This window comes from Cottoperca gobio, chromosome 18 (assembly GCF_900634415.1).
Source record: "Cottoperca gobio chromosome 18, fCotGob3.1, whole genome shotgun sequence".
In the NCBI taxonomy this organism is placed as follows: domain Eukaryota; kingdom Metazoa; phylum Chordata; class Actinopteri; order Perciformes; family Bovichtidae; genus Cottoperca; species Cottoperca gobio.
The window spans coordinates 5,092,286-5,117,857 of record NC_041372.1 but is presented as its reverse complement, the minus strand read 5'-3'; the positions used below and the strand labels follow the sequence as shown (position 1 = coordinate 5,117,857).

Genomic DNA, 25,572 nt, shown 5'->3' with positions numbered 1-25,572 from the left:
AAGGAGGAGCAAGAGGACAGAGAAAACATTTGACGTGAAATAACAGAAAAGAGAAGTAGCCAAATATAGGAAAGTACTGAGCAGGGCAGGTTCTTTGGGAGTGAGAAAGAAAGTTATTTTGAAGACAAATTAAACAATACCTTCCTCCAACCTCTCTTATTCTGTCTGTCTTTCTCAGTGCAGATATGTAGGTATAGCTGTTGCCAAGCTACTTCTTACTATAATTGATTTCCCAGGGAAAGGGGGCTCTGCGGCTCTGCTTAATAATTAACTGACCAATCTTCAGCCCAGGAGAGGAAAGAGAAAGGAAAAAGGAGCGCGAGAGGACACGAGTGAGGCAGGCGGCCTCTTAACGAGCCACTTGAGTGGTTCAAACTGCCCAGCACCGGCAGAACTAAGGAGATAGAGAGAGAGACAAAGAAGAAGAGGGGGAGGGAGAAACAAAGCCAGAGAGAGAGAGAGAGAGAGAGAGAGAGAGTCTGAGAGAAGAAACAGCACAAGAAAGAAGAAAATAGCTCTCTTGATGTCTCAGATGAGCTTATTCCCAGTTCTGCTCTATCTGAGATGCTTTGGGTCTGTAGTCCCATCCTGTGTCGGCCAACGATGAGATGAAAAACGTAGAAATTGGAAAGGTTTTTTGTATTAAGGGAACTTCTAATAGAGGAAAATCAAGTAGTCTCTCTGAATCCCGTTCTACTGCAAAGCTGTACTTTAGTGAGACCACTTCACAGAGCTCCATCCTGCCTGCCAAAAAGAAAACATTGGGGGAAATGTACATTTAGTGAGATCACCCAACATTTTACCGTGTCTTTTTGGTCCTAGTCACACTCGCACAGTAACAGAAATACTTTATCTTTCCCATCTGTCCTATCAGGTCTGTTCCACAGGGCCATAGCTCAGAGTGGAACTGCCATCTCCAGCTGGTCTGTCAACTACCAGCCCCTCAAGTACACCAAGATCCTGGCCCGGAAGGTGGGCTGCACCTACACAGAGACGGCCGACCTGGTTGACTGCCTGAGGCGCAAGAACTTCAGGGAGCTGGTGGACCAGGACATCCAGCCAGCTCGTTACCACATCGCCTTTGGCCCCGTGGTGGACGGAGACGTGGTGCCTGACGATCCAGAGATCCTCATGCAGCAGGTGAGGGACCGGTGGCACCGCACATATGGCCTATACCGGTTTTAGTTTTATTGTACAAGTAGATTTACTTTAGCTGTGATGACGCACCAGACAAAGAGAAGAAGAAGAACTTGTTACAGTAGCTGTGGGTGTGACCTTTCCACAGAGTTGGGGTCTGGCAGTGACATTTACCAGCTGGTGTGAACTTGCATCCTGAAACGCTGTAACACATTGTCTCGATGGTATATTCTGTACCCATGGCTCTTAACCTTTTTTGCTTGTGATGCCATACATACAAAGCATTGTGTACTCGCAAACCCACAATGGGCACTTCAATCAAAGGCACATTTTCTCTTCTCAGCTTAATTTGAATATTTTCCATATAGGCCGGAAGAGGTAAAACCATCCAGTATATCATAAGAACATAGAAAAGTTAAGAAAATGACGAAAAGTCTTCGTATTCGTATATAGACACAACTCACTCTTTCCCTATTAAAAAAAAGCGTAATATTAATTCTTCTTAATATTTGTATTGCTTTCACTTATTGGTTGTTGAGCTGCTCTTGTGACTCACAGCAGAAGTCAGTTTGTTTCATTCTCTCACATAAGGGGAAGAAAATTAGACTTTGTTTCTTACTTTCTTTTATGATTAATATTTTATTTGCTTTTAAATAGACTAAACATATGCAACTCACAAATGACAATATCACCTTGACATTGAACATTAAATTAAAACTGGAAATAATAATAATGCATGCACAACCCAAAAAATAAACAACAAATAAAAAATATAGATAATATAAATGCTTCACACATTAGCATTGCTTGTTAACTGGTTAACCTCAGTTATTCACATTTTATATATTATTTTACTGCCATTCTTATGAAATAGAAATGCCATTAACCGCTGGATATGTAACAGTGGTACTCCCCGTATTCCAAGTGAATCCACCTTTTCCCTGTATCTTACGGAGCTTGTAGTTGTGGTCCTACAACAAAAGCTATACCATAACACTGTTGGCATGAATATCACAATGTGAAGGAACCCTTCATGGTTGTTCTCAGCACTCAACTTGTTCTTCCCCTATTGCACCACCAGGGGGAGTTCCTCAACTATGACATCCTAATAGGAGTGAACCAAGGCGAGGGGCTGAAGTTTGTGGACGACAGCGAGGACAACGACGGCATCTCGGCCGCAGCGTTCGACTACACCATCTCCAACTTTGTCGACAACCTCTATGGCTACCCCGAGGGTGAGCGAAGCCAATATTACTGTAATCTTCTGCCTCTAAGATGACAGAACATTGCAGCCTCATTGTTGTTTATGCGTATTAGAACCCCCATCAACACACATAAAACATAAAGATGAATTGCCAAAATAAAAAGAACATAGTACAACAGTATAAATCCTTATAACGATACCACAATGACCTAAACATACAACATAATATATAAGTATGTTCCCTGATACCTGAGCTAGTTACACACTGTGGAGAAAAAGAGGTGCTTCATTTTCAACGTGTCCAAAGCTACAGCTCCCAGTGGAACTGCAAGTCTTTAAAACATTATGTGGAAAAAGAATGAGAAAAGAGATCAAATGTGAGTGTATCAACCAGGACGAGCATACTAAAGAGATGGCCTATCATCGAGATTATCTTTCACCGTGGTGGGTCTGTGCTTTGGCCTTTGAGGCTCTGTGAGCACTAATGCCGTCTCTCATCATCCCCAAGGCAGCCAGCTCCCAATCACAGCGCTGTTGTTCCTCACAGATCAGCCTGCAAACCCCTCACAGCGGGCCACAGTCAAAATACAGACACATTTTGATAATGCAGTCACGCTTCCTCTCAAGTGCCTGTCATTCATTCTCCGCTCTGAGAGGCATATTCTCTCTTTTGCCCTTTTGTGTCACTCAGTCAGTATCTGTCTCAACTGACTATCTCTCACACAAACATACAAACACAAACACCTTTTTCATGTTTTCCTATTCCTGTCATTCCAGTTCATTTTAGCAACGTTTACTTCTATCTTCCTGTTGCACATCTCTTGACCACTCATCTCTCAAAAATGTTCTATCCCTGTCATTACTTCCCTCTTAACTTGTCACAATTTTCTCTTTTTTCCCCTTTACCTTTTTATTCCTGTCCCTTTCCCCCTCCCGCATCTTCTCCTCCAGGCAAAGACATCCTGAGGGAGACCATTAAATTCATGTACACCGACTGGGCAGACAGGGACAATGGCGACATGCGAAGGAAGACCCTCTTAGCTCTGTTTACAGACCACCAGTGGGTGGCACCGGCAGTGGCCACCGCTAAACTCCACGCCGAGTTTCAGTCTCCGGTTTACTTTTACACGTTCTACCACCACTGCCAGACAGAGACGCGACCCGAATGGGCCGATGCCGCCCATGGAGACGAGATACCGTATGTGTTTGGCGTGCCCATGATCGGTGCTACGGATCTGTTTCCGTGCAACTTCTCGAAGAATGACGTGATGCTGAGCGCTGTGGTCATGACTTACTGGACCAACTTCGCCAAGACTGGGTATGCCTTGCTGATGGTTATATTTCATACTAATATATTTCAATTTCTCTTTTTGCTTCTGTAGGAAGGACTAGCTAGTGTAGTGTCTCTACAGCAGTAGAGTTAAAGTGTCTTTCAGAAGGTTTTGCTTGACATTTGTAGTGGCTGATCTCACTAACCAGATGTTGGTAGAGTTTTTAAAAGTTTAGTTTCCTGTCTCTCTTTCCTGCAAGATCATAAATAAAAACGGAGAAGCCAAGGGTGTATTTAGTGTTTAAATGTCATTACAATGAATACATCTTCCATCCAGATTGATTAAAACCTTGACTGAGATGTCCCCTCTGTCCCCTACTAGGGATCCCAACCTGCCAGTCCCCCAGGACACCAAGTTCATTCACACCAAGCCCAACCGCTTTGAAGAGGTCATCTGGACCAAGTTCAACTCGAAGGACAAGCAGTACCTCCACATCGGCTTAAAACCTCGTGTTAGGGACAACTACCGGGCCAACAAGGTGGCCTTCTGGCTGGAATTAGTCCCCCACCTCCATAGTCTACATGAGGAGCTCTTTCCCACAACTACCCGCTCTCCGGCAGGCCCTGGCCCAGGCACCCACAGACCCTGGCCCAGAACACCGGGCCCTCGCACCACTCGTCACCCCTACCCTACCATCCCCTCTGAACTGGAGCCTTATGGTTCGGAGCGTCCACGCCAAGACCTCTTCCCTGGAGACACCCGGGATTACTCGACTGAGCTGAGTGTGACAGTTGCTGTGGGGGCGTCGCTCCTCTTCCTCAACATCCTGGCCTTTGCCGCACTTTACTACAAGCGTGACAAGCGGCACGAGATGCGCCGCCACCGGCTGTCTCCTCAACGGGGCGGGCCTGCCAATGACCTGGCTCACAGCCAGGAGGAGGAGATCATGTCGCTGCAGATGAAGCACTCGGAGCACGACCCTCACCACGACATGGAGCCACTCCGGCCCCACGACATCCTGCGGCCCGCCTGCCCGCCCGACTACACGCTGGCGCTGCGCCGTGCCCCCGACGACGTGCCGCTGATGACACCGAACACCATCACCATGATCCCCAGTACCATCACCAGCATGCAGCCTCTTCATGCCTTCAACACTTTCCCCTCCACCGGCCACAACAACACACTGCCCCATCCCCACTCCACCACCAGGGTATAGTAGGGACTGGCCCGAAACAGCGCCACCTAAGGACCAGGAAGACTGGCTCTGCCACTGATCTAGAAGGGAGGCCTCTGAACGTGGGCCTTTGTTCTGTTCTCTTATTCTCTTGTTTCTCCAAAAACAACTCCGCCTCCTTCATCATGCTGTCAAACTTAGCAGCTCCACTGGTGGTGTGTGGAGAAGCAACTAAACTGCACGGCAGCAGATGATCAGTTTGGGGGGTGACTTAGATCTTTCAAAGATACTGTTTTCAAAGGTCTGCTGTTTCCAGCCTAAAGCCCCTTGACATTTGTCAAAAGGACTAATGCTTTTTGGCCCTTGCAGTTTTCATCATTTTCTTCTTTTCTCTCCCAAGTGTGTTATGTGCATATATTGTTCTCTTTTCTACATCTGTGTCTTATCCCTGCTTTGTTCCTCTCATTCGACATGTGATTCTCTCCCTCTCCCCAGCGCTCCTCAGCTCTAAGGACTCACAAACGACTGAGCTGCAGGAGCAGGCATAGAGTACATACAGTAATCATATAGCTATGAAGACATTGATAAATCTGATACTTTCATTCTACCAGCATTCTTGGTGCCAAGTATGTACTACTGTGTTTGCTTTCTCATCGAGAAAGAAAAAAACTAAAGAAAATTCTAGAGTATTGCTATTTACTGTCAATTAACAGATGCTGTGTGTTCTCATGACAAAGTGCCAAACTGGCCCTTGATTGTGTTTTTTTTCTTTCTCTCATCTTCTGTTTATTTTTTTCAAGCATTTGTTTAATTGTTGTTTTTGTGGAAAGAAATTTTTGCTGAAAATATAGATATAGAGAAATGATATTATATATATAGTTATATATAAATGTGTACAAAGGAGAAAGTATATAAATGGGTTTTCTCAGTGGGGATCTATGCATGAATTATTTTTAAAGAGGATGACAGGGGGGGGGGGGACACTGTATCTGTCAATGCACGTTTCCCAAATCTAATCAAATCATATCGGTCCACTCTGGATATTTAGTTTTTTGTTTTATCTCACAGAAAAAGAACATCACAGACAATCCTCTAAGTACCCCCAACAAACCCTCTTCACCTCCCAACACCCATTTATAAAAAGAAAAAAGAGTAATTAACACAAATCTCATAAGATGAACAGCTGTGAACGTACTCTTCCAATCATTTACCCCGACATGATGTTATTTAGAGTTTGTTTCCAGGTAATACAGCACGCCCACCATCCTACAGGAGCTACTTTTTCTTCCCATCTGTATGGAGATGATCGTTTTTAGGGTATGTGAGGTACCAACTCTGTTGTTGTAGCTTGCCTGTACAGAATTATTTTTGTATTTCAGTAAGGGTGAGAAACAAAGCAGAAACAGGCAGCCTTTGCTCTTCTACGTACATGTCCTTCTCCTGTCTGCACCCCTATTTCCAGCATGTGTGTGTGAGTGTGTGTGCGGGTATGTGTGGGTGTGGGCCCTAATTAGACAACAAAGAGATGGAGAGGCAGACAGGCGGGATCCCCCCCATGGTAAAAACTTAGACTCCAGAATGAGCTCCTTCCTGCTGCGTCCGCAAACATCCCCCTCCATATCAACAGTACTTCTCCTCTTTCCGTCAGTGCACTAGCGTTGTATTCTTACACCCGTATTGCGGTGATCCCCCGCGTTCAACTCCCTGCTGTGACCACAAAACTCCAAAACACCTGACTTCACTGTGTCAGCTACGTTCTACACAATTTCTGACCTCAGTTCAGCTCTGCTCTTATCCTCACATTCAAGGGTTAGTTCACTCAGCTAGTGACTTTTTTTGTGAGCTCATCAGTTGTAAATTAAACTTTAAGCACACGGAGGGTAACCGTGGGCCTTCACGGCCTGCGACGCGGAGCTGCAAGATGAAAAGGGGGCTCGGATCTCCTACACAGGGTAAAAGCTGATTCTGTTCTTTTCTTTCGGGTAAGAATGTGCAGGCCTACAGCTCAGCCCCCCCCCCACACACACACAAATCTCTGCTGGATCTCAAACATGGATCATGGGTAATACTCTGGTAATACAGTACGTTAATGAACTAATGTGCTGTTGTTTGAGCCCACAGGAACACATGGTAGCCTTCATCCAGTATGGGAGAAGTTAGTCACCGGTGCTGTCTTTGCTTGTGCTCTAGCTTTAGCCTGTTTATTTTGTTTGTTTTCTATTTTATTAATGCCTAACGGGTGGAGGGGGAGGGCTGGAGAGGGAGAGACATACCTGGCTGCTCCTGTCAGAGATTTTGTAAGCCCACTGAAAAGGAAATGTGCACAATGTAAAACACAAAACAACTGACTTGGGTGTGCGGCAGGTGGATAAATGCTGTGGAATAGATGATGGACAGCGAAAGGAAAGGTGCACGCCGTGGAAAAGAGACTTTGGGAGGAAATTGGAAAAAGACTTGCAGCCTTAAATGTAGAAATCCCAATCAAAAGAGAGGTTGAACTAATCATTAGCAAATAAGGACATTCAAAGGCATGGCCATGTTTCTACCCACAATGTTTGCCAGGAGGACACCTTGCTCATCTGTCCTACGGAGGTCTGATACGTCTGATCAGACCGAGATGAACCCTTTTGTACTCACTCCTGTGGATAAGGAGGCAGTGAGGGGTTGTGAGGTAAACCTCACCACAACACAGCTACAATGACACCACCAGAGGTGAAAACAGAAACAAGGTCTTTAGTTTGGTCTGTTTTCCCCCGTCTATTTTATAAGCTAACACTGGAGGGCGCCATTGTGGCAGCTTCACTGCAGTCTGCCCGCTCTGAGGAAGCTGGACGTGTGAAGAAAAATACCAAACTGGATAGCAGGACAGAGACACACAACATCTGGAAGAGGATCAAAACTGTACATTTTTAAGTGTAAGAATCAAACAGACAAAAATATTTGTAAATATTAAGTTTCTTGTTTGTTTTTCTTTTTTTCTTTTTGAGTGAATGAATGAAATGCTTATTTTGTGACGACAAAAGACAACAGGTGCAGTTTGCAACACAAAAAAAAGGCCACTAGCTTGAGCTTTCACATTCACTGGTGATTTAAAAAATGCTTACCGCCGATCTCTTTTCATGCCATTAGAAAATGATCTTTTTCTTTACTTTGTTTCATGTTTCATGTTTCATGTTGCCCATTATCACGGGGGCATCCTGTAGCATCATGATTCCTAAGCAGGAAAGTTACTGTAGCAGAAATTCATCTCCACTGCAGCCCCCACACAACAGAGGGCCTAAGATGCTGTAGTTAGTGTTTGCTAGTTTGAATATTAGATTATAAAATGTGAAAAATATAGTTTAAGTCATTGTTCTGGGTTTGTAGTAGAGGGGTCAACTACACAGCTTTTTTTCCTCTTCGTTTTTGGTTCAAGCTTTAGCAAACTATTATTTTGAAATATATCTTGTGAGACAACTATTCTCCTGATGAATGTGTGCTGCATGATCTGTGTCTTCAGAGCATTTATGGAAACATCTTTATAGGCTAAATGAAAGCCAGGTAACTTATGTTGCCGTGGTGTAGGGAACTGGCGTGTGATTCATGGTCAGGACTTCAAAACTGAGACACTACATGCAAAGTGCAAACAGTTAAATGCTCGATTCACATGTAGCAGTGTTCACATGTAGCCACTTAATCACACGCGGGGCCGACACGAGGGCTTTGATACCATAAGATGCCTCCGAGAGTAATGAGATCCCACCGGTGGTCTGAAGTTTTCCTTCCACACACTGTGTCGTTGTGTGATTGTGGAGGTTGTGTGTGATGTAGCAGTGAAGTTTGTTCAGTTTGGAGACGGATGACATTTGAAGTAGATCTGAAAAGTCCAGTGCACTGTCAGTCTAAACGTGTGTTTACCAGTGGATCGGACTGGATGTATCTGGACACACGCCCCGAAAACTGCAGTCAGCCAAGCAAAGCAAAAGCACTTCATATCGCTGAGGTTATTTAGAGACCCTGTGTGAGGGCAGTGGTGCATGGACACACGCATAGATCTCCGGCTCGGTCCCCATTGCGGAGTTGCACCTGTTGTCTTGTTTTTACATTCTTTGTTGAATTCAGAAACCCAAGACTTGAGATGAAGAAAAATGTTAAATAATGGAATTTAAAAAAAGATGATTATTAAAAAAAAAGTATAGTTAAACTATATAAATAAATGAGGTGATGATATTTCTGTTTACTTTAGAAGTTATTATACACTGTATGCTGTGATTCTGATCTGGGAAACATTAAAGACATTCATAGCCAGTCTGCTGATTCTGTGTCTTTATTCAAATGGTGAACAGGAAGTATACATGTTGATAACATATAGAAGGAATGCTTTTTTAGTTCCTTTAAACATGTAAATATGTGGAATCAGATACTTAACAAAAAACAGAGATTATAAATTCTGAGTGAAAGAAAGACATTTTATACTAAACTTGATTATGTTTACTTGTTGACAACATTTTGATTGAATGATCTTTTGATTGATTAAAAATGTAAATATGTGACATTATATACTTAATTGAAATAAAAACAGACATTACAGATTAAACATGACATTACATTTAAAAAAAATTACATTAGATAAAAACTAATTGTCATGTATCACCTACATGTTGATATTTAGACTGAAAGATCTTTTCAAACTGACATGTTTTAACAATTTATCAGATATTTATATATATTCACAGAAACAAAAACAAATTCTAACTTTCTAGAAAAAAGCCACATATATGTTTAACTTGATGAACAAACATTCTGTCATGTATACATGTTGACAGAACTGTATATGAATGATCTTTTAATTGATTGGAAAATATAAATGTGTGGCATTTGATGCAGCACAGAAATGAAAAACAAATATTCTAAATTCCTAGTAAATGGAATAACATGAACAGAAAACATAAAAATGTAACAGAAAATTTAAAAAACAAAGTAAGACATTACAAACTTTTGATGTAAGAAAATGACATTGCACTCAATTAGATAAGAAAAGAAAAAACATCATCATGTCATCTAATATACATATACGGCCGGTTGTACAGCATGTTGGTTGTCATTCTTCTCTATATCATAAAAACAAGTAAGATTAATTATTAATGAGGATAATGATTGTATTGAGGAGGATGTGCACCTCTGTGACCACAAAGCATGTAATTTCTCACTTGACTGTTAAATGACTCTTTCAGGCTTGCTTCTGCTTCCTCGTGTGTGATTTGTTTCCAAGTGGTGGGAATATCAGCAAGCTCTGCGTTGAACGCTTTCGCCAACTGCTTGTTAAATGTTGCCATCACATATTTCCAGTAGTCTGATGCCTGGAGGCTTCCATCTGGTGGGATTTTCCAGTCAGGAAAGATTTCTCTGTAACGATTGTAAGGATGAAATTCCCCGTTTGTAGCATTACACTGAAATCTCCCTTCAGTGACCACGGAGGAAGAGCATATATCAGTGACAAGTTTCTTCGAGGATAGAAACCTGTATGACCCAAAACCCTTTGGCCGATGCAGTGAAGCCCAGTGCTCAGTGTGGGCGCTTCCTCCTGCGTCACAAGGCGCTTTGCAGAATGGACACTGTTTACCACATCCAATCAGTTTGGTGAAAAGCTGGTTCTGAGGATTCACATGAAGATTCTGTAGTTTCATTTGGATGTTAGTTTCTTTATACTGCTTTCTGAGAGTTTGGGCCATGTCCTTCACACACTGAGTGAGCCAGCGAGCAAACTGTTCCTGGTCGGCATTGTTCAGGATCATGAATGCCCCGAGAGCATCCTGGGAAAGGACCAGTTTAGTAGCAAGTTCCTGACAGACATTTTGAACAAATGTCTTCAAGTTGCCACTCTTCTGTTTATTTGCTTTGTTGATAGAATCATTTATCCTCCTGATACTTGACTGAACATGTTTGTCCTCGAGCTTGAACATCGTAGAGTCTTTTGATAAACGTTCCACTATTTGGTTGGAAATCCATTTCTTTACGTAATCCTCATAGGAGCTAATATAGCTCAGATAGCTTTCAAACTCATCCACTGAGAGCAAATCCAGTAAAACTGAATGCTGGAAAACAATCCGTGTGCTAAACTGATCGCATGTCAGCATTTCACCAATGATATCAGGACCCAGGGAACGTTTGACAAAGTCTTCGACTGCAGGCCTCAAGCAGTGGTCCGTGAATTCTTCTGCCTTCTTCTGGCACTGGTCTCGGTCATGAAACACGTCTTTAAAATCAGCACGAAACTTTTCTTTGTTTTTATTCAGACATCTGTAGGGATCGTTCTCACGTACGAAATCGTCATGCATTTTCTGAAAGCTTCTGGCTGCATTGGAACAGATGTGCTGTTTCAGAGAAACTTCAAACGTGATGTCTGTTTTAACATCTTGATTGTTTTTAAGCCTCTCATCAATCATGTGTAAAATCTCCTGGATGTAAGTATCATGGTAATTGCTTTTTCTTTGACATGTTTCAGCCACAGACTGTGTGCACATTGATATGATGCTGTCAGCTATTTGTTGTACATCCTTCGTGTGTCGTGAAATGTTGAAGCATCTCGGTGATGGTGTTTTTTAATCGCTTTAAGAATCCTTCAGGTGTATATTTAAAAGGATCCAGTCCACAACGTTGCAGGCTTTTTTGACTTAACAATTCACTTGCACTTCCCTTGTGTGATAGATTTGTTCTCAGGTGTTGAGACACATTTGTGAAAATGTCCCCAAACTCCATTTTTGAAAAGGATAGTTCCTTCTCTGTTTCAGTCCACATCTTGTCAAATTCTTTGTCCAGCTCGTCCTCTGTCATCTTGACTTTTCTTTTTTGACATTCATCAATCAATACACAAACTCTGTCCTCTAATTCTTTTGTGTGGTTCCCCTTGATTCTGTCAAGTTCTGTCATTCCCTGTCTGATGTCAGCTGCTGCTGTGAGTTGATTAAACACAGAACTTTCCATTTCTCGTCGAAGGCTCTTTGCGCTGTTTGCAAACTCCTGTTTGTATCCTTCAACAAGAAAGACATGGCCCTCTGTTTGCTTGAAGTACTGGTCCAGATTTCCAAGAAGCTTTGTCTCCCATTTAGACAGCTCTATCAAAGCTTCACTTTTCAAAACTGTGAGAAGTTCTCTGATGTCAGATATCTCAGTTTTCACAGCAACTGTACCGAAGTTGGAAATTCTTGTTTCAGCATTTGTAACCCACGTGTACATCTCTTTTTTGAAGTCCCATTCCCATTTGTTGAATTCTGTGCAGAGTCTCATGTATGCATCAGCCACCAGGCTGTTTCTGAAGCTGAAGATGAAGTTTTCATGCTTTACTGCATTCCACAGGCTTTTCATCCACTCTGTAAACCCCAAGATATTATTAGCAGATGACTTACAACTTCCCAAAATGTGGATTATGTTCTTCTTGAGCTCATAAACAGCTTCGCTGTACCCTGCATTGACTGGTGCCATTGGTGGGTTTCCATTCCACAGTCCAGGAATGTACCAGTTGCCAGTGTCTGGATTGTACTCCATCACATCAGTGAAGCTGATGTTCTCCTCTTTCTTTTCCATTTTGGCTGCTGCCTGGGTCATCTCGTTTAACTGTTCCAAGAGCAGTTTCCTGTCTCGTAAGTTCTTGTCATGGGCTGAAACATCCGACACATTCTGGTGAACAAACTGACATTTGGGAGTTTTGCCCACCTCTGTCATCCTGAGAAAAGCGTGCACAACTATTTGTAGGATGTCCTTCATTTCTATTGAATTCTCCATTGCAATGTTGATGATGGTGATGTCACTCAACCCTACAACAAGTGTTGCTAGCTCGTTGTCATGCTCGTGGCTGTTGTCCAGTTGTGCAAGCTCTGGTGACTTTAGGCCCTCAGTGTCAATGATCATCATGAAGTCACAGTTGAGTTCTTTTTTTAAATCTTCATTGATTCTGATGAGCAACATAAAGGCACCTCGAGTGCATCGACCACTGCTGACTGCAAACTGCACTCCAAACATGGTGTTGAGGAGAGTGGATTTTCCTGTGCTCTGAACTCCAAGAACTGTGACTACCAGTATCTTGTTCTGAGGAGACACCAAGTCATTGAGCTGAGAGAGAACGTCACTCCACCCATCTGAGAGGTATGTTGGATGCATCTCCGTCTACAAGCTCAAGGGGAAATCCATCAAGCAACAATTCTGCACATAGTTTGGGGAGGTTCTGTAATTGTTTACGTGACAGGGTTTGTTTCTGGAAGGGAAAGTGAAGCTTCATAGATCTGACCCATTTCACGGAAGAAGTGTTCAGTTCCCAGAGAGCAGTTGGAAAGTTGTTTGTCAATTTCCTTGATCTCCTCTTTGTTCTCAGAGTTTTTGCATTTCTTTTTGTACTGCTCCCTGAGGTCAGACAGAGTTTCTCGGGACAGATTATCAAGGTTCATTCGCAGCCATTTCAGGAAATAGCGCCTCTCTATCCCTGGGCTTGATATTGCGTTTATGAAACATCTCATTGCATTTGACATGTCATTAGAGTTCTGTTTTTCCCGAAGTTTTGTTTTCTGTACTTGAAGATGACTTTTGTAGTCTTCTACTTTTTCAGACCCAACATTTCGAAGTCGGAATTCTTCCTTTTCTAAGCTGCTCAGTTCCTTCCATATTTGGCCTTGCAAGGGGAGCTGAGCTTCTTTGTATTGAAGGATATCTTTAATTTCTGCAGTGATCGCATCTGCATTTTGCTTGGCAGTCTGGCACTTCTAAGAGTCTTCATCAACAGCTATTCCCAGTTCATGGGCAATGTCAGCCATCTGCTCAATTCCCATCTTCATCTTTGAGTGTTCAATTACATTGCTGACTTTTTCCCGCAAATCTTTGACAAAGTCTGCATCATTCATGTGCTTAGCCTTCAAAAGGATGTTGCTGTTATTTAAGTTCAACTTGGTTGCTACCTTTTTTACAGCATCTAAACTAAAACCCTTGCTTTGATGGTTACCCACCAAGAAGATCTGTGCCTTGTGTTGTTGGTTGGTAAGCAGCTCGCACTCAGAGTCCAAAGTGTCAAAGAACACAAAAACTGCTGCAGATGTCTGACACAGAAAAGAAAATTGTTTGTCAAATGAAGCAATGTCCCCACGAAGGTTAGCTACAGCTACTGGCTCACTGAAGACATCCATGTTTTTGTTCCCGCAAGGAAGGTACCAAGTCATTTCAGCCAATCCATTGGATATTCTCCTTGGACTGTCACCAGCACTCCATGTACATGGTGAACAAAGGTGTCATGGTACTGCTGAGAATTACTCAGAAGCTTGTTGAGGATCTCTGACTTGGACAAGGAGCACTCACCCAGTCTCACAAAAGATATCATTGGAAGTTCAGAGGCAACAATTCTGTCTTCAATAAATCCTTTGGATTCTGAATGTGACTGAGGTCTGTACTTTTTAACAATGTCTCTCAGGGCCCAAAGCATGAGTGTGCACTGCTTTGTGTCGCAGTTGGGAAGCAACAGAGGCACAGAAAACTGACACATAGACATTTTGAGGGCCATTTCCTGCTGTACGAAACCATCAGAACACAGAAAAAGAGCAGTGATTATGTCAAGGGGATTTAGCATATCATCTGAATCTAGACTGGTGACGAGATTAGCAAGATCTAACTGCGGATCACCACAGTTTGACTTGCATGCAGATGTACATTTCACATTCCTTGCTGTCACATTAACCATCATTAGTTTCTTCAGAAAATACCATGGAAGATCTGAATTACACTTGGCAGGTTCATCAGTAATGGTCTTCTCATCAAGACCAAGAATTGTGCTTAGGGACAGCCTCTCTTTGTAGTGGTGCTCCATCCCCAGATCCTCCAATAAGCTTTCTAGCTGCGTCTCTGAAGAAAATGAAAACAATGTATATTAAACCCATTATTGGTTATTTGAAACATTCTTAAGAGTGGATGAAAATGAATTGTAACATTTTACTGTATTTTACTGTAACACAGTTTATAAAGTACACCCTCTTTAAGGGTCCTAGTGTCCCTCTGCTAGACTCTCCTCTGGGTCTTAGTGTCCCAATACTTCACTAATATAGGTGGATACAGATGTGTCAACACAGTCTAGTTTTTGGCCATTGTCAGTGGACGTAGTGAAATATTACTGTGCATCAAGTGTGTCCAGTACATTCAGAAAGTTGTTCCCTTATTGGTTTCAAAATGTGGGTCACCCTGTCACTAATTTATAATATTCCATCACATCATCATAACAGATTTAAGACAAACAACAGTTAAAAATGAAAGGTAACATCATTAAATTACTACCATGTGGTTATGTAATCTGATATTGTGAGCCATACTGGTATAGGAAATATATGACATGTCATGAGAATACTATGAATTAAGTTAAATTAGTCTGAATCAGATCGTATATCATATTGTTTTTATATCGTATCGCAGACCATGTATCGAGATACGTATGGAATTGTCTGAAAAGGGAAAGCTGCACACCTCTATAAAATATATACAAGAGAGGGAATTGTGACGTGTTTAACTTCCTAACCAGTGTGCAAACTGTAATAAATGATGTTTTCGGGGGGTTTTCTTCATGGAATCGAATTTGGTTAAAAGATCTTGTAAATTCACCTGGTATTCATATCAACTACTACATTTCTGGTATTGTGATATCCCTTGTCCGGACCACAAACCTATAATTTAATCATGAAACTTGAAAGACAATTAACCCTGCATTCTGGGAGTGCAGTGTTCTAGTGGGGTAATAAGGTGCTGTGAGCTCTTTAAGATATCATGGTGCGTGACCTTTAACGACATTTTAAGTGAGAAGGATTTATAAATATATTCTGGAGTTTACAGGGAGCCAGTGCAGAGAATCTAATATGGGGGAAATATCATTTATTTGACTAGTTCTTGCTAGTAGCATTCTGGACCAACTGAAGAGTCTTAATAGACTTATTGGGGCAGCCATATAATAAAAAATTGCCATTGCATGGACTAGTCTTGAAGGGTCTTTCAGAAGGTGGGAATGACGCAGAGTAAAGCTAGAGAGTGGCTTCTTTCACAGGCTGCTGCTGGATTACCTTCTTGCTACCACCCTAGGGCTTTCCTATAAGAATTTGTAAGCAGTGAGTACTTGCTACGTACTTCCTTCTTCAGTCATTACATTGCATCACATTTCAGTCCTTAACATCTTTGCGACAAATTTGTCTATGAGCGAAATAAGACAGCCGCAACGTTAATTAAAGCATTTATGGATGAACAACATAATGTTATGTCATGGCAATAAAGGTTAAACAACTTGGCTAAAGAGCTTTGAGCTACTAACTAGCTACTTACTGTAGCAAATAAATGTCCTAAAGGATACCAACATATGTAACGATAAATAATAAATAACATAAAAAGTAGCAACCAAGTTGGAAGTGACTGACAGCAACATATTTTGAAGGCTAAGTACATGATTGATGCAGACTCTGTTAAATATTTGCGTAAAAAAAGTCAGTAATGTATTTGGGAACTCAAAGATGAAGAATGGAATTGAGCAGATGGCTCTGATGCAGATGGATCAATATAAAACCATTATTTACACTAAAAGGCATTAAAAGTAGTCTAACTATCAACAAAACTGCAGCAGCGATTCTTGCCAAACTTTACAGACAGCCACTTATAGTATCCACCGGATAACAAACTAACAAGCACAGTGTCTAGTTTCTGACTTGTACAGACACCCGAGGGCTTTATTCCGTATTCTTCGGTGTACGGGCAGTAATTCGCCATGTATGGGAAGTGTTGAGGGCAGTTAGTCCAAGAGCTGGTATCAGCAGCACCCAAGGCAAGTGAAGATGAATCGAGTATTCAGGTTTGTAGTATGGACCAGTCTCAGTGGCCAGCACATCCAGCCATGATACATTTAGCCATGCAGTCCTTGAGTAAGTTTGTAGCTCTGTTTAGGACTGTAATGCTTCTATTTTGATAGCTTACAGTCACTTTGGCAAAATATAAAAGTCAAGTAGGTAGGAGAAGGCAAGAGCCATTGTCGGCCTTAGACAATGACTTCCTGCTTTCTCGCTGTGCGGACGCTTCTCTGCTTGCTCTTTACCCTCCTGCCCCTGCTCACGGATATGCCCCCCTTCACGGACTGCCGTGGACATCTACAGAAGATTGCAGTACTTCAGGCAAAGATATTTCATCTAGAAGAGAAGGATACACCAATACAATGGACCCCAAAGGTGAAGCTACAGCTTGCCCCGGAGAACAGTCACGTCTGGAATAAGCGTGGAGCAGGACTTAAAGCCACCCCTAACAAACTAGAAGAACCCGACTTGACAGAAAGAGACTGGCCCCCGCTGCCATCATACCGGCAACGGCTCACATCAACCCCCGCTGCGCAACCGTGGATTGTAGCAGTGAGCACGGCAAGGAATGCCCCGCCGCCACTGATGTCTCTACAGCTGGAAAACAGATTCCTACCACTACAAACCGAGTCTGGATCACCACTGGAGGACCCAGCTCGCCTGTCAGTCCCGCGCCGTTCCGGCAGAATGAGACGCAGAGGACCGCAGAAGCTGACGGAGGACGATCAGCGGATCACTGAGCAAACAGCGGATCGAGGATGTGCGGCGAACAGAGCACCACAGATCACTGAGCCAGCAACGCTAATTATCTGCGACTCTACTGTATCAGGCATTAACATTAACGGTAAGAAAGATACCAAAACATACTGCTTCCCTAATGAAATGATCTGTGACATAACAGAAAAACTTCCAGAAATGCTGTCTGTCCACAAATATGTGAACAAGGTTATTATTCATGCGGGGAATAATGATATCTCAAAGGGAGAAACGTGACTTTACTGAACTGCTAAAAGTTGTAGGATCTAAAGACATTGAAACATAGATCAGTGGTCCCATCCCACCAGCCAGGACAGGAGTGAATTGTTTTAGCAGAATGTTGGGGCTCAGCAGGTGGCTATCGGTTGCCTGTCCCCTGCACAAAGTGAACTTTATTGACAACTTCAATCTGTTCTGGCAGCGTAGAGGCCTTTTTGGAAGAAATGGACTTTCTCTCAACAGATCTGGAGAAAAACTGTTCGCTTCCAATATAGATCACGCCATTAGCCACCCAACGTTGGCTAAATGCAAGGAGACACCATCCCCCACACCACCAGATAACCACCATGATGACGTCCAAACAACTGGAGCGAGTGACCTTGCTGCAGTACCAGCCACAACAAGCCTGCACACCAAGGACCCCAGTCCCTCAACTCTACTGACAGACATGGATGAACTTGAAATGTTGTGGAGTAGCACTGAGACACCATACCCCCTCCCCTCCCCCTCTTCCTCATCTTCCTCTCCCTTCCTCCCTTTTAGCGCTTGTATGTAATGACATTGACCTGGGTGAATTTACATCATTTGAATATCTTGCTATTGAGCTCAAAGCAGAATCATCTTTGCTCATCATCACATTGTACAGGCCACCAAAATATTCAGCACTATTTCTAGAGGAATTCTCAGAGCTGATTTCACTTAGCATCACTAGATGTGAAAGAATAATCCTGCATGGAGACCTAAATATTCACGTAAATAAGAAGAATGATCCCAAGACTATTGAACTTGAAAAGTTACTAGGCAGCTACGATCTAAAACAAAATATCAGTGAACCCACTCGTCAGCATGGTAACACGCTAGACTTAGTGATAACGACAAGGCTGGACATCGATAAGGTCTCAGTAATCGAATTACCAATATCTGACCATCACTGTGTGTTTTTTGATGCTAACCTACTCTTAACAAAGACCAAAAGAGAGACAGTGGTTAAAAAAGAATACTAGATGACACAGCAGAGAAAACATTCTCTAACATCATGAGATCATTTGAGCCATGCTCAGACTGCTCCTTAAATCTCATGGTTGAAAATCTAAACAACACCTTGTCATCTACCCTGGATATTGTTGCTCCATTAAAGGTCAAAAAGAAATCCAGTGACAGAATCTCCCCATGGTTAAACAACAGCAATGTTACTCAGACTAAGAGGACTTGTAGAGCAGCTGAATGAAGATGGAGTAAAACTAAGCTCACAGTTAACTATGATATCTACAAAGAATCCATGGCTGCCTATGGTAAAGCAATGCAGCTGGCAAGAAAGGATTACTTTTCTAAGATTATCACAGAGAATGTTGGAAATTCTAGAATACTATTCTCGACTATTAACCAACTACTGAACACTGCCCCCACCCCTCCGCAGTCCGCATGATGCCCACTTTGGAGTTCCACAAGGGAGCTGCCTCGGTCCATTACTGTTCTCCCTATACATGCTACCACTGGGGGACATCATTAGAGAACACAATGTGTGCTTCCATAGCTATGCGGATGACACACAACTGTACATCTCTGCTGAACCAAATGATACTACAGCTGTTAACTCCATCACCACCTGTCTGTCAGCAATAAATAAATGGATGAGCAATAATTTCTTAAAATTAAATGAGAACAAAACTGAAATCCTACTAGTAGGTCCTGTAACAAAAAGAGAGATGATGCTGAATAACATGGGGAAACTTACTCCTTTGATTAAACCTGAAGTCACAAGTCTTAGTGTTATCATAGACTCAGATCTAAGCTTTAAATCCCACATAAACAAGGTGACAAAAACATCATTCTTCCACCTTAGAAATATAGCTAAAATCAGACAATTTATAAATCAAAAGGATGCTGAAAAACTAATCCATGCTTTTATCTCAAGCCGACTCGATTACTGTAATGCACTCTTTACCGGCCTTCCAAAAAAAACAATGGAGAGACTTCAGCTCATCCAAAACGCTGCAGCGAGGCTGCTGACTAGAACCAAGAGGAGAGACCACATCAGTCCGGTGTTAGCCACTTTAAGGTCCTCCTTCTTGTATACAAAGCCCTAAACGGAACCGCACCAAGTTACACTGCCAACTCTCTAATCTATGTGCCCCCAAGAACATTACAATCATCCACTACTGGTTTATTAAATGTTCCCAGAAACATCCAAAAGAAAATTGGGGATGCAGCCTTTATCAATTATGCACCAAAGCTATGGAACACTTTACCTGCAGACATTAGGGAGGCAAGCTCGCTCAATATCTTCAAAAGTAAACTGAAGACATATCTTTTTACTTTAGCCTTTTAATAGTGATATTTTATATCTCTTTACTTTAGCCTTTTAATGGTGATATTTTCTATATTTTTTATCTTAGCCTTTTAATGGTGCCACTTTAAACTAATTTAAAGGATTTCATACATTTTTAAGCTTTGTTTTCCTGAAGGAGGATCATTTAGTGTTGAGGAAGTAAGAATGTTAAAAGTAAGGTTGAGAGAGCAATCTGAAGCGTTGGAATGGACAATGGAAGAACATAAAAGACAGTTTATGTTATGGGAGAAGGAAGCAGAGAACAGGGATTGGAAGAAAGTATGTGGATTATTTGCAAAGACAAATATAGATGAAAGTACAGACAAAGGGATTATGAAAATGTCAAAGAATGTGTAAAGGCTGCTATTTTATCTGTTATTTTAATTTAGCTATTTTTATACAATTTTAATTCTGCTATTTTATACTATTTTATCTGCTATTGTTATAATGGTGCTTCAGACTCATTTACATCATCACTGTAATTATTGTACTGTAAATGCTCTTATTCTGTCTAATCTTGTACTAATTGTTATGTTTTTGCTGTGAAGCACTTTGGGCTGCAATTCTTGTATGAAAGGTGCTATACAAATAAAGCTTATTATTATTATTATTATTATTATTATTATTATTATTATTATTTTTATTATTATTAAAGAGCAAGGCTCTGGCTATTTCCTGAAGGTAATCCGATTCAAACTTACAAAAGAATCGGCACAAAAGAATCATTAATTCATCTTTTGCCAGCACTACTACTGGTACACTAATGCCTAACGATACATCTTAAAACCCTCTATACCTTTTGATATCATTTACATATTGATAATTAAATAAGTTACAATACAAGAAGAATGTTTGCACATTACTATGATGAGAATGAACAAATAGGACCATGGTTGAAATCACTCGCAGACTCTTTGTGCCTCAGAATTAGGATCATTTTTATGAACCTGCTGTATTCTGATGCAAAAGAATGTGTCTATCCAGGTGTTTCGAGTCCTTTTACTGACAATGCCATCGCAGGCTACCCATTAGATTTTGATATCTCTCGTACAAAAATCAACTAATTTCAACACTCAAGAAAACACAAGATTTCACTGTAGGGTTGTTGAAGGATCTGGATCCATGTATTAGACAAGCAGTTTACTGACTGACTGCCCAACATAGTCCTTAGTTGTATCCTTGTACCCCTTGTACAAGCTATAAACAAATATAATATAACACAGACTTTAACATAATCTAGTAAAACACTACTTACAAAACAATCACAGAAAATAAATGAACTCTTTGTCACAACTTGTAGTACCACTTATTTTAGCCTTAAATCAGGTTCAATTGTGTTTGACTTTTCAGAAGATGTCTAATAAACTAATATGTTGATGACTAAAATGTGCAATGTGTTTGTTCAATAAGATGAGACTGTCCAGAGTTTTGGTTGACTACAAATTAACACAAAAAAAGGATGAACTTGACTAAATATGACTCAAACTAACATGGACTTTTCCATGGAATTCTTCTTTTATTTGAATCTTCTTTTGGAAACCTCTGCAGTGTTGGTAAAGCATGTGTAGATTTCCCCTAAGTCTGTAACTTTATGTTGAAAATTCATTGCAATAGTAATTTTATTTGACTTACTGGTGCGGGTAGATGTTATAGTTGGCCTGCTTAATTTTCCATTCCTGAGTTGTGCAAAAACCAGAAGAGAGTAACACACCCCTGGCTTCAGGTTACGGAGAGTCAGCTGGTTTGTGTCAGTTGTATCTTGCAGGATGACTTCCTCATTGCACAATGTCACAATGTAACTCTCCACTTCACCAGCAGGGATGTCCCAATGCAGAGACAGTGACTCACTGCTGGCCTGATCGACTATAACCTGCCCAGGAGGGCTGGGCTCTGTGGGAACAATATAATGGTTTCACTTACAACTGAAAATTTATGTTCCTTTGATGTTTTTCTGCATTTCAATGTGCTGTTTGACATATAACCATGTCATGCACTTAATTTGTCTTGAGCTAACCTTTGTAACATACATCGACATTATACAGTGGCGAGGCAAAACATTCAGACAACCCTTTCCTACATATTATTATATTAGTGTTTCAGATTTACCTGTGAAGACAGATAGCAAGGTTGCTTTGCTTTGATTTCCATTGTCTGCTATCCTGATGATGCTGAAAGTATACTCAGTCCCAGGATTCAGTCCCTCAACCTTCACAGTACCGGAGTCATCTGTGAACAAATTGTCTCTGTGTTTCTCACAGGAGTAATCTAACCGTAGTCGACACCCAACAGAGTAGTCAGTGAGTGAAAAGCCAAGAGAAACAGTCTCCTGGTCAGTAGTGAGAACTGTTACTTCTCCTGGTGGAGGAACATCTGGTACAAGAGAAGAAAAGTACATCTCAGTATATCCACATTACAGCACGTATTTAGTCATTCAATTGGATCAGTTATTGACAGTCACACTTACAGTCGGACTGTGGTGCCGGTGGGGTGTTGCCCCTTTCCTCACAGCCTGGGTCAAGGGAGGAATCTGGTACATTATAATATTCCTTGGTAAAAGAGAAAAATATGTTTAAAAGTGTAATGCATCAATTATTCATGCCATTCACAATAGCTGAAATGAAAACATTTATTTATCTTTTAATTGTATTGTTATTTAACGGTTTACCTTCTCATCAGAGTTATCCATTGTAGATACACTCTCAGCCATCGCACACTTTCCAGATTATTCAAACAGCTTCTAGCTGAAATGAACAGAAAAGAACCCTGTCACCATCAACACCAACAACAATATTACACAAAAAACCAGCTAGACTACAATTTATAGCAAAACAAATAATCAGTCCACTAACTGAGATGTAAAGGACAGAAAGAAAATGCAGTCATGGCTCTGTTTCAGGCCATAGAAGGCCTTCGTTTGAAAACTTTCAGGTCTTAAAAGAGGGAAAAACAATTGGTGACAAATGAATTGTTGCTTACCTTTGTAGATTAACCATGGTAAAAACTGAGTCTGTTCCTTTATCCCAAAGTTTTTACTGTAGTACTGTATCTGTAGTATTGTATTATAGGTTTAGTATTTGATCGGAGTATAAAGCTCTGCACTTGTCTGGCAATGCAAAAGCCTATTGCAGGGGTCTCCTTTTATTCTGTGCGTGGCCCGTTTCTTTTTTTGTTCACTCCTCTCTTTCCCTCCAAGAGAAGAAGAGGAAGAAGGAAGAAGGAAGAAGGAGAAGCAACTGGTTTTGGGCTTAAATAAAATATTCTGGGCAGTAGCCAACTGTGTCATAGTTAGCTTGTGTTGTATGCAAATATATTACAAATATTTCCTTTACACATTTGTTAATGGTCTTGTACAAGCTATTATAAACAATTATCAATATAACACAGCCTTAACATAATCTAGTACAACACTACTTTCAAAATAATTACTAAAACTTTTCACAACTTGCAGTACCACATCTTTTAGCTGTAAATCAGAATCAATTGTGTTTGACTGTTCAGAAGATTTCAAATGCTCATTCTTATTCTTGACTAAAACTTACATTTTGTTGACAATTATGTCTAATAACTAATATGTTGATGACTAAAATGTGCGATGTGTTTGTTCAATAAGATGAGATTTATTTTTGGAAACCTTTGCAGAGTGTTGGTAAATCCATCCATCCATCGTCTACCGCTTATCCGGGGTCAGGTCACGGGGGCAGCAGCTCCAGTAAGGAACCCCAAACTTCCCTTCTCCGTGGTGGTCTTGTACAAGCTATTATAAACAATTATCAATATAACACAGACTTTAACATAATCTTGTACAACACTACTTACAAAAGAATTACAGAAAATAAATTAACTCTGTCACAACTTGCAGTACCACTTCTTTTAGCCTTAAATGGAATTCTTCTTTTATTTGAATCTTCTTTTGGAAACCCACTACAGAGTGTTGGTAAAGAATGGGTATATTTCCTAAGTCTGTTACTTTATGTTGAAAATTCATTGCAATAGTGATTTTATTTGACTTACTCGTGTGGGCAGATGTTACAGTTGGCTTGCTTAATTTTCAATACCAACTGTGTTATCTATCATTTTATTACAACACCTGGTTTTATTAGGCGATTTTAGGCAATATGGCAAACCAATAAACAGGACTACTTTATTGCAGTATTTCCTTTTGATATGATTTTTGCTTAAAGTACCTTAATCTGTATTTAAGTATTTAATTGCCCATCTGGCTATTCTATTCATAAACAGTTTTTCTATTGTTTTGATTTTTCAAAAGATGTACTATATAACACAATATATATTAATACCACAATGTAAAAGTATATAAACCTTTGCACATTTTATGAATATTCCCTCTTGCTACAACATTTTCTCTTTTCTCTTCAGGTGACGCCTCATTTGCAAAAATGGCAGTTAATGAGCTTCTGCAGCTTCATCAATAAGAGAAACCAACACGCTGTAAGTATCCACTGCATGCTCCAGATATATTACACTATTCTCAAATATCCCAATGGTGCATTTTTACAAAACAATATCTTTCAGGTGAAATAAAAAAAACTTCCAAACTCTGTTTATGAGTGTTATGGACACTAATTGTCATCTAAGTAAGACCTCATTCATGTGTCTTTGTCTGTCCAGACAAGTCGAAATCTTTGAGGTTCATTTGTCGAAATACAACCAGTAATATTGTGGTAGCAAACTTTAACATATGTAAACTGCTGCATCGTGAACTTGTAGTCAATATGATGCTTCACAAATCTTGTTTATAATTTAAGCCCATGTATATTAACAGACGCATATTTCAGGCAAGAACAATGCAAGAACAGCTGACGAACTATCCAGGGGCTGAGAGAATCTCAGGTTAAGGTCGATGTAAAATTGTGGTTAAAGTTGATCTGAAAATGGGAAGATTTCCTCGTGATTTATCTCACGTCCATAAGAGTAAAGTGAATTTAATGTTTGCTTTTGTTGTTTGGGAGGGAATGTCATGGTCACAGGTTGTCATTTGTCATTTTTGAATGGTTGCCAATCTTGTCTACTGTGAGCCTGCCAGAGGGCAGACGCCAAGAGAAGAAGGAAGAAGGAAGAAGGAGAAGCAACCGGTTTTGGGCTTGAATAAAATATTCTGGGCAGTAGCCAACTGTGTCGTAGTTAGCTTGTGTTGTATGCAAATATATTACAAATATTTCCTTTACACATTTGTTAATGGTCTTGTACAAGCTATTATAAACAATTATCAATATAACACAGCCTTAACATAATCTAGTACAACACTACTTTCAAAATAATTACTAAAACTTTTCACAACTTGCAGTACCACTTCTTTTAGCTGTAAATCAGAATCAATTGTGTTTGACTTTTCAGAAGATTTCAAATGCTCATTGTTATTCTTGACTAAAACTTACATTTTGTTGACAATTATGTCTAATAACTAATATGTTGATGACTAAAATGTGCGATGTGTTTGTTCAATAAGATGAGATTTATTTTTGGAAACCTTTGTAGAGTGTTGTTAAATCCATCCATCCATCGTCTACCGCTTATCCGGGGTCAGGTCACGGGGGCAGCAGCTCCAGTAAGGAACCCCAAACTTCCCTTCTCCGTGGTGGTCTTGTACAAGCTATTATAAACAATTATCAATATAACACAGACTTTAACCTCTC

At 40.8% G+C, this 25,572-nt stretch overlaps 1 protein-coding gene and 1 pseudogene across 2 annotated transcripts in view; one reads left to right on the top strand and one right to left on the bottom strand.

Annotated features, from left to right (window-relative positions):
- Positions 1-5,655, top strand: part of LOC115023467 (neuroligin-2-like) — a 148,242-nt gene extending 142,587 nt beyond the window's left edge. For both annotated transcript variants that reach the window (XM_029454469.1, XM_029454470.1), the window contains 4 exons: positions 875-1,140; positions 2,219-2,372; positions 3,293-3,659; positions 3,994-5,655. In XM_029454469.1, coding sequence (XP_029310329.1) covers positions 875-1,140; positions 2,219-2,372; positions 3,293-3,659; positions 3,994-4,828 — 1,622 coding nt within the window. In that variant the 3' untranslated portion in view covers positions 4,829-5,655. The remainder of the gene's footprint in view (positions 1-874; positions 1,141-2,218; positions 2,373-3,292; positions 3,660-3,993) is intronic.
- A 3,421-nt stretch (positions 5,656-9,076) lies between these two features.
- On the bottom strand, positions 9,077-22,625 carry LOC115023775 (interferon-induced very large GTPase 1-like; annotated as a pseudogene).
- Positions 22,626-25,572: the final 2,947 nt, after the last annotated feature.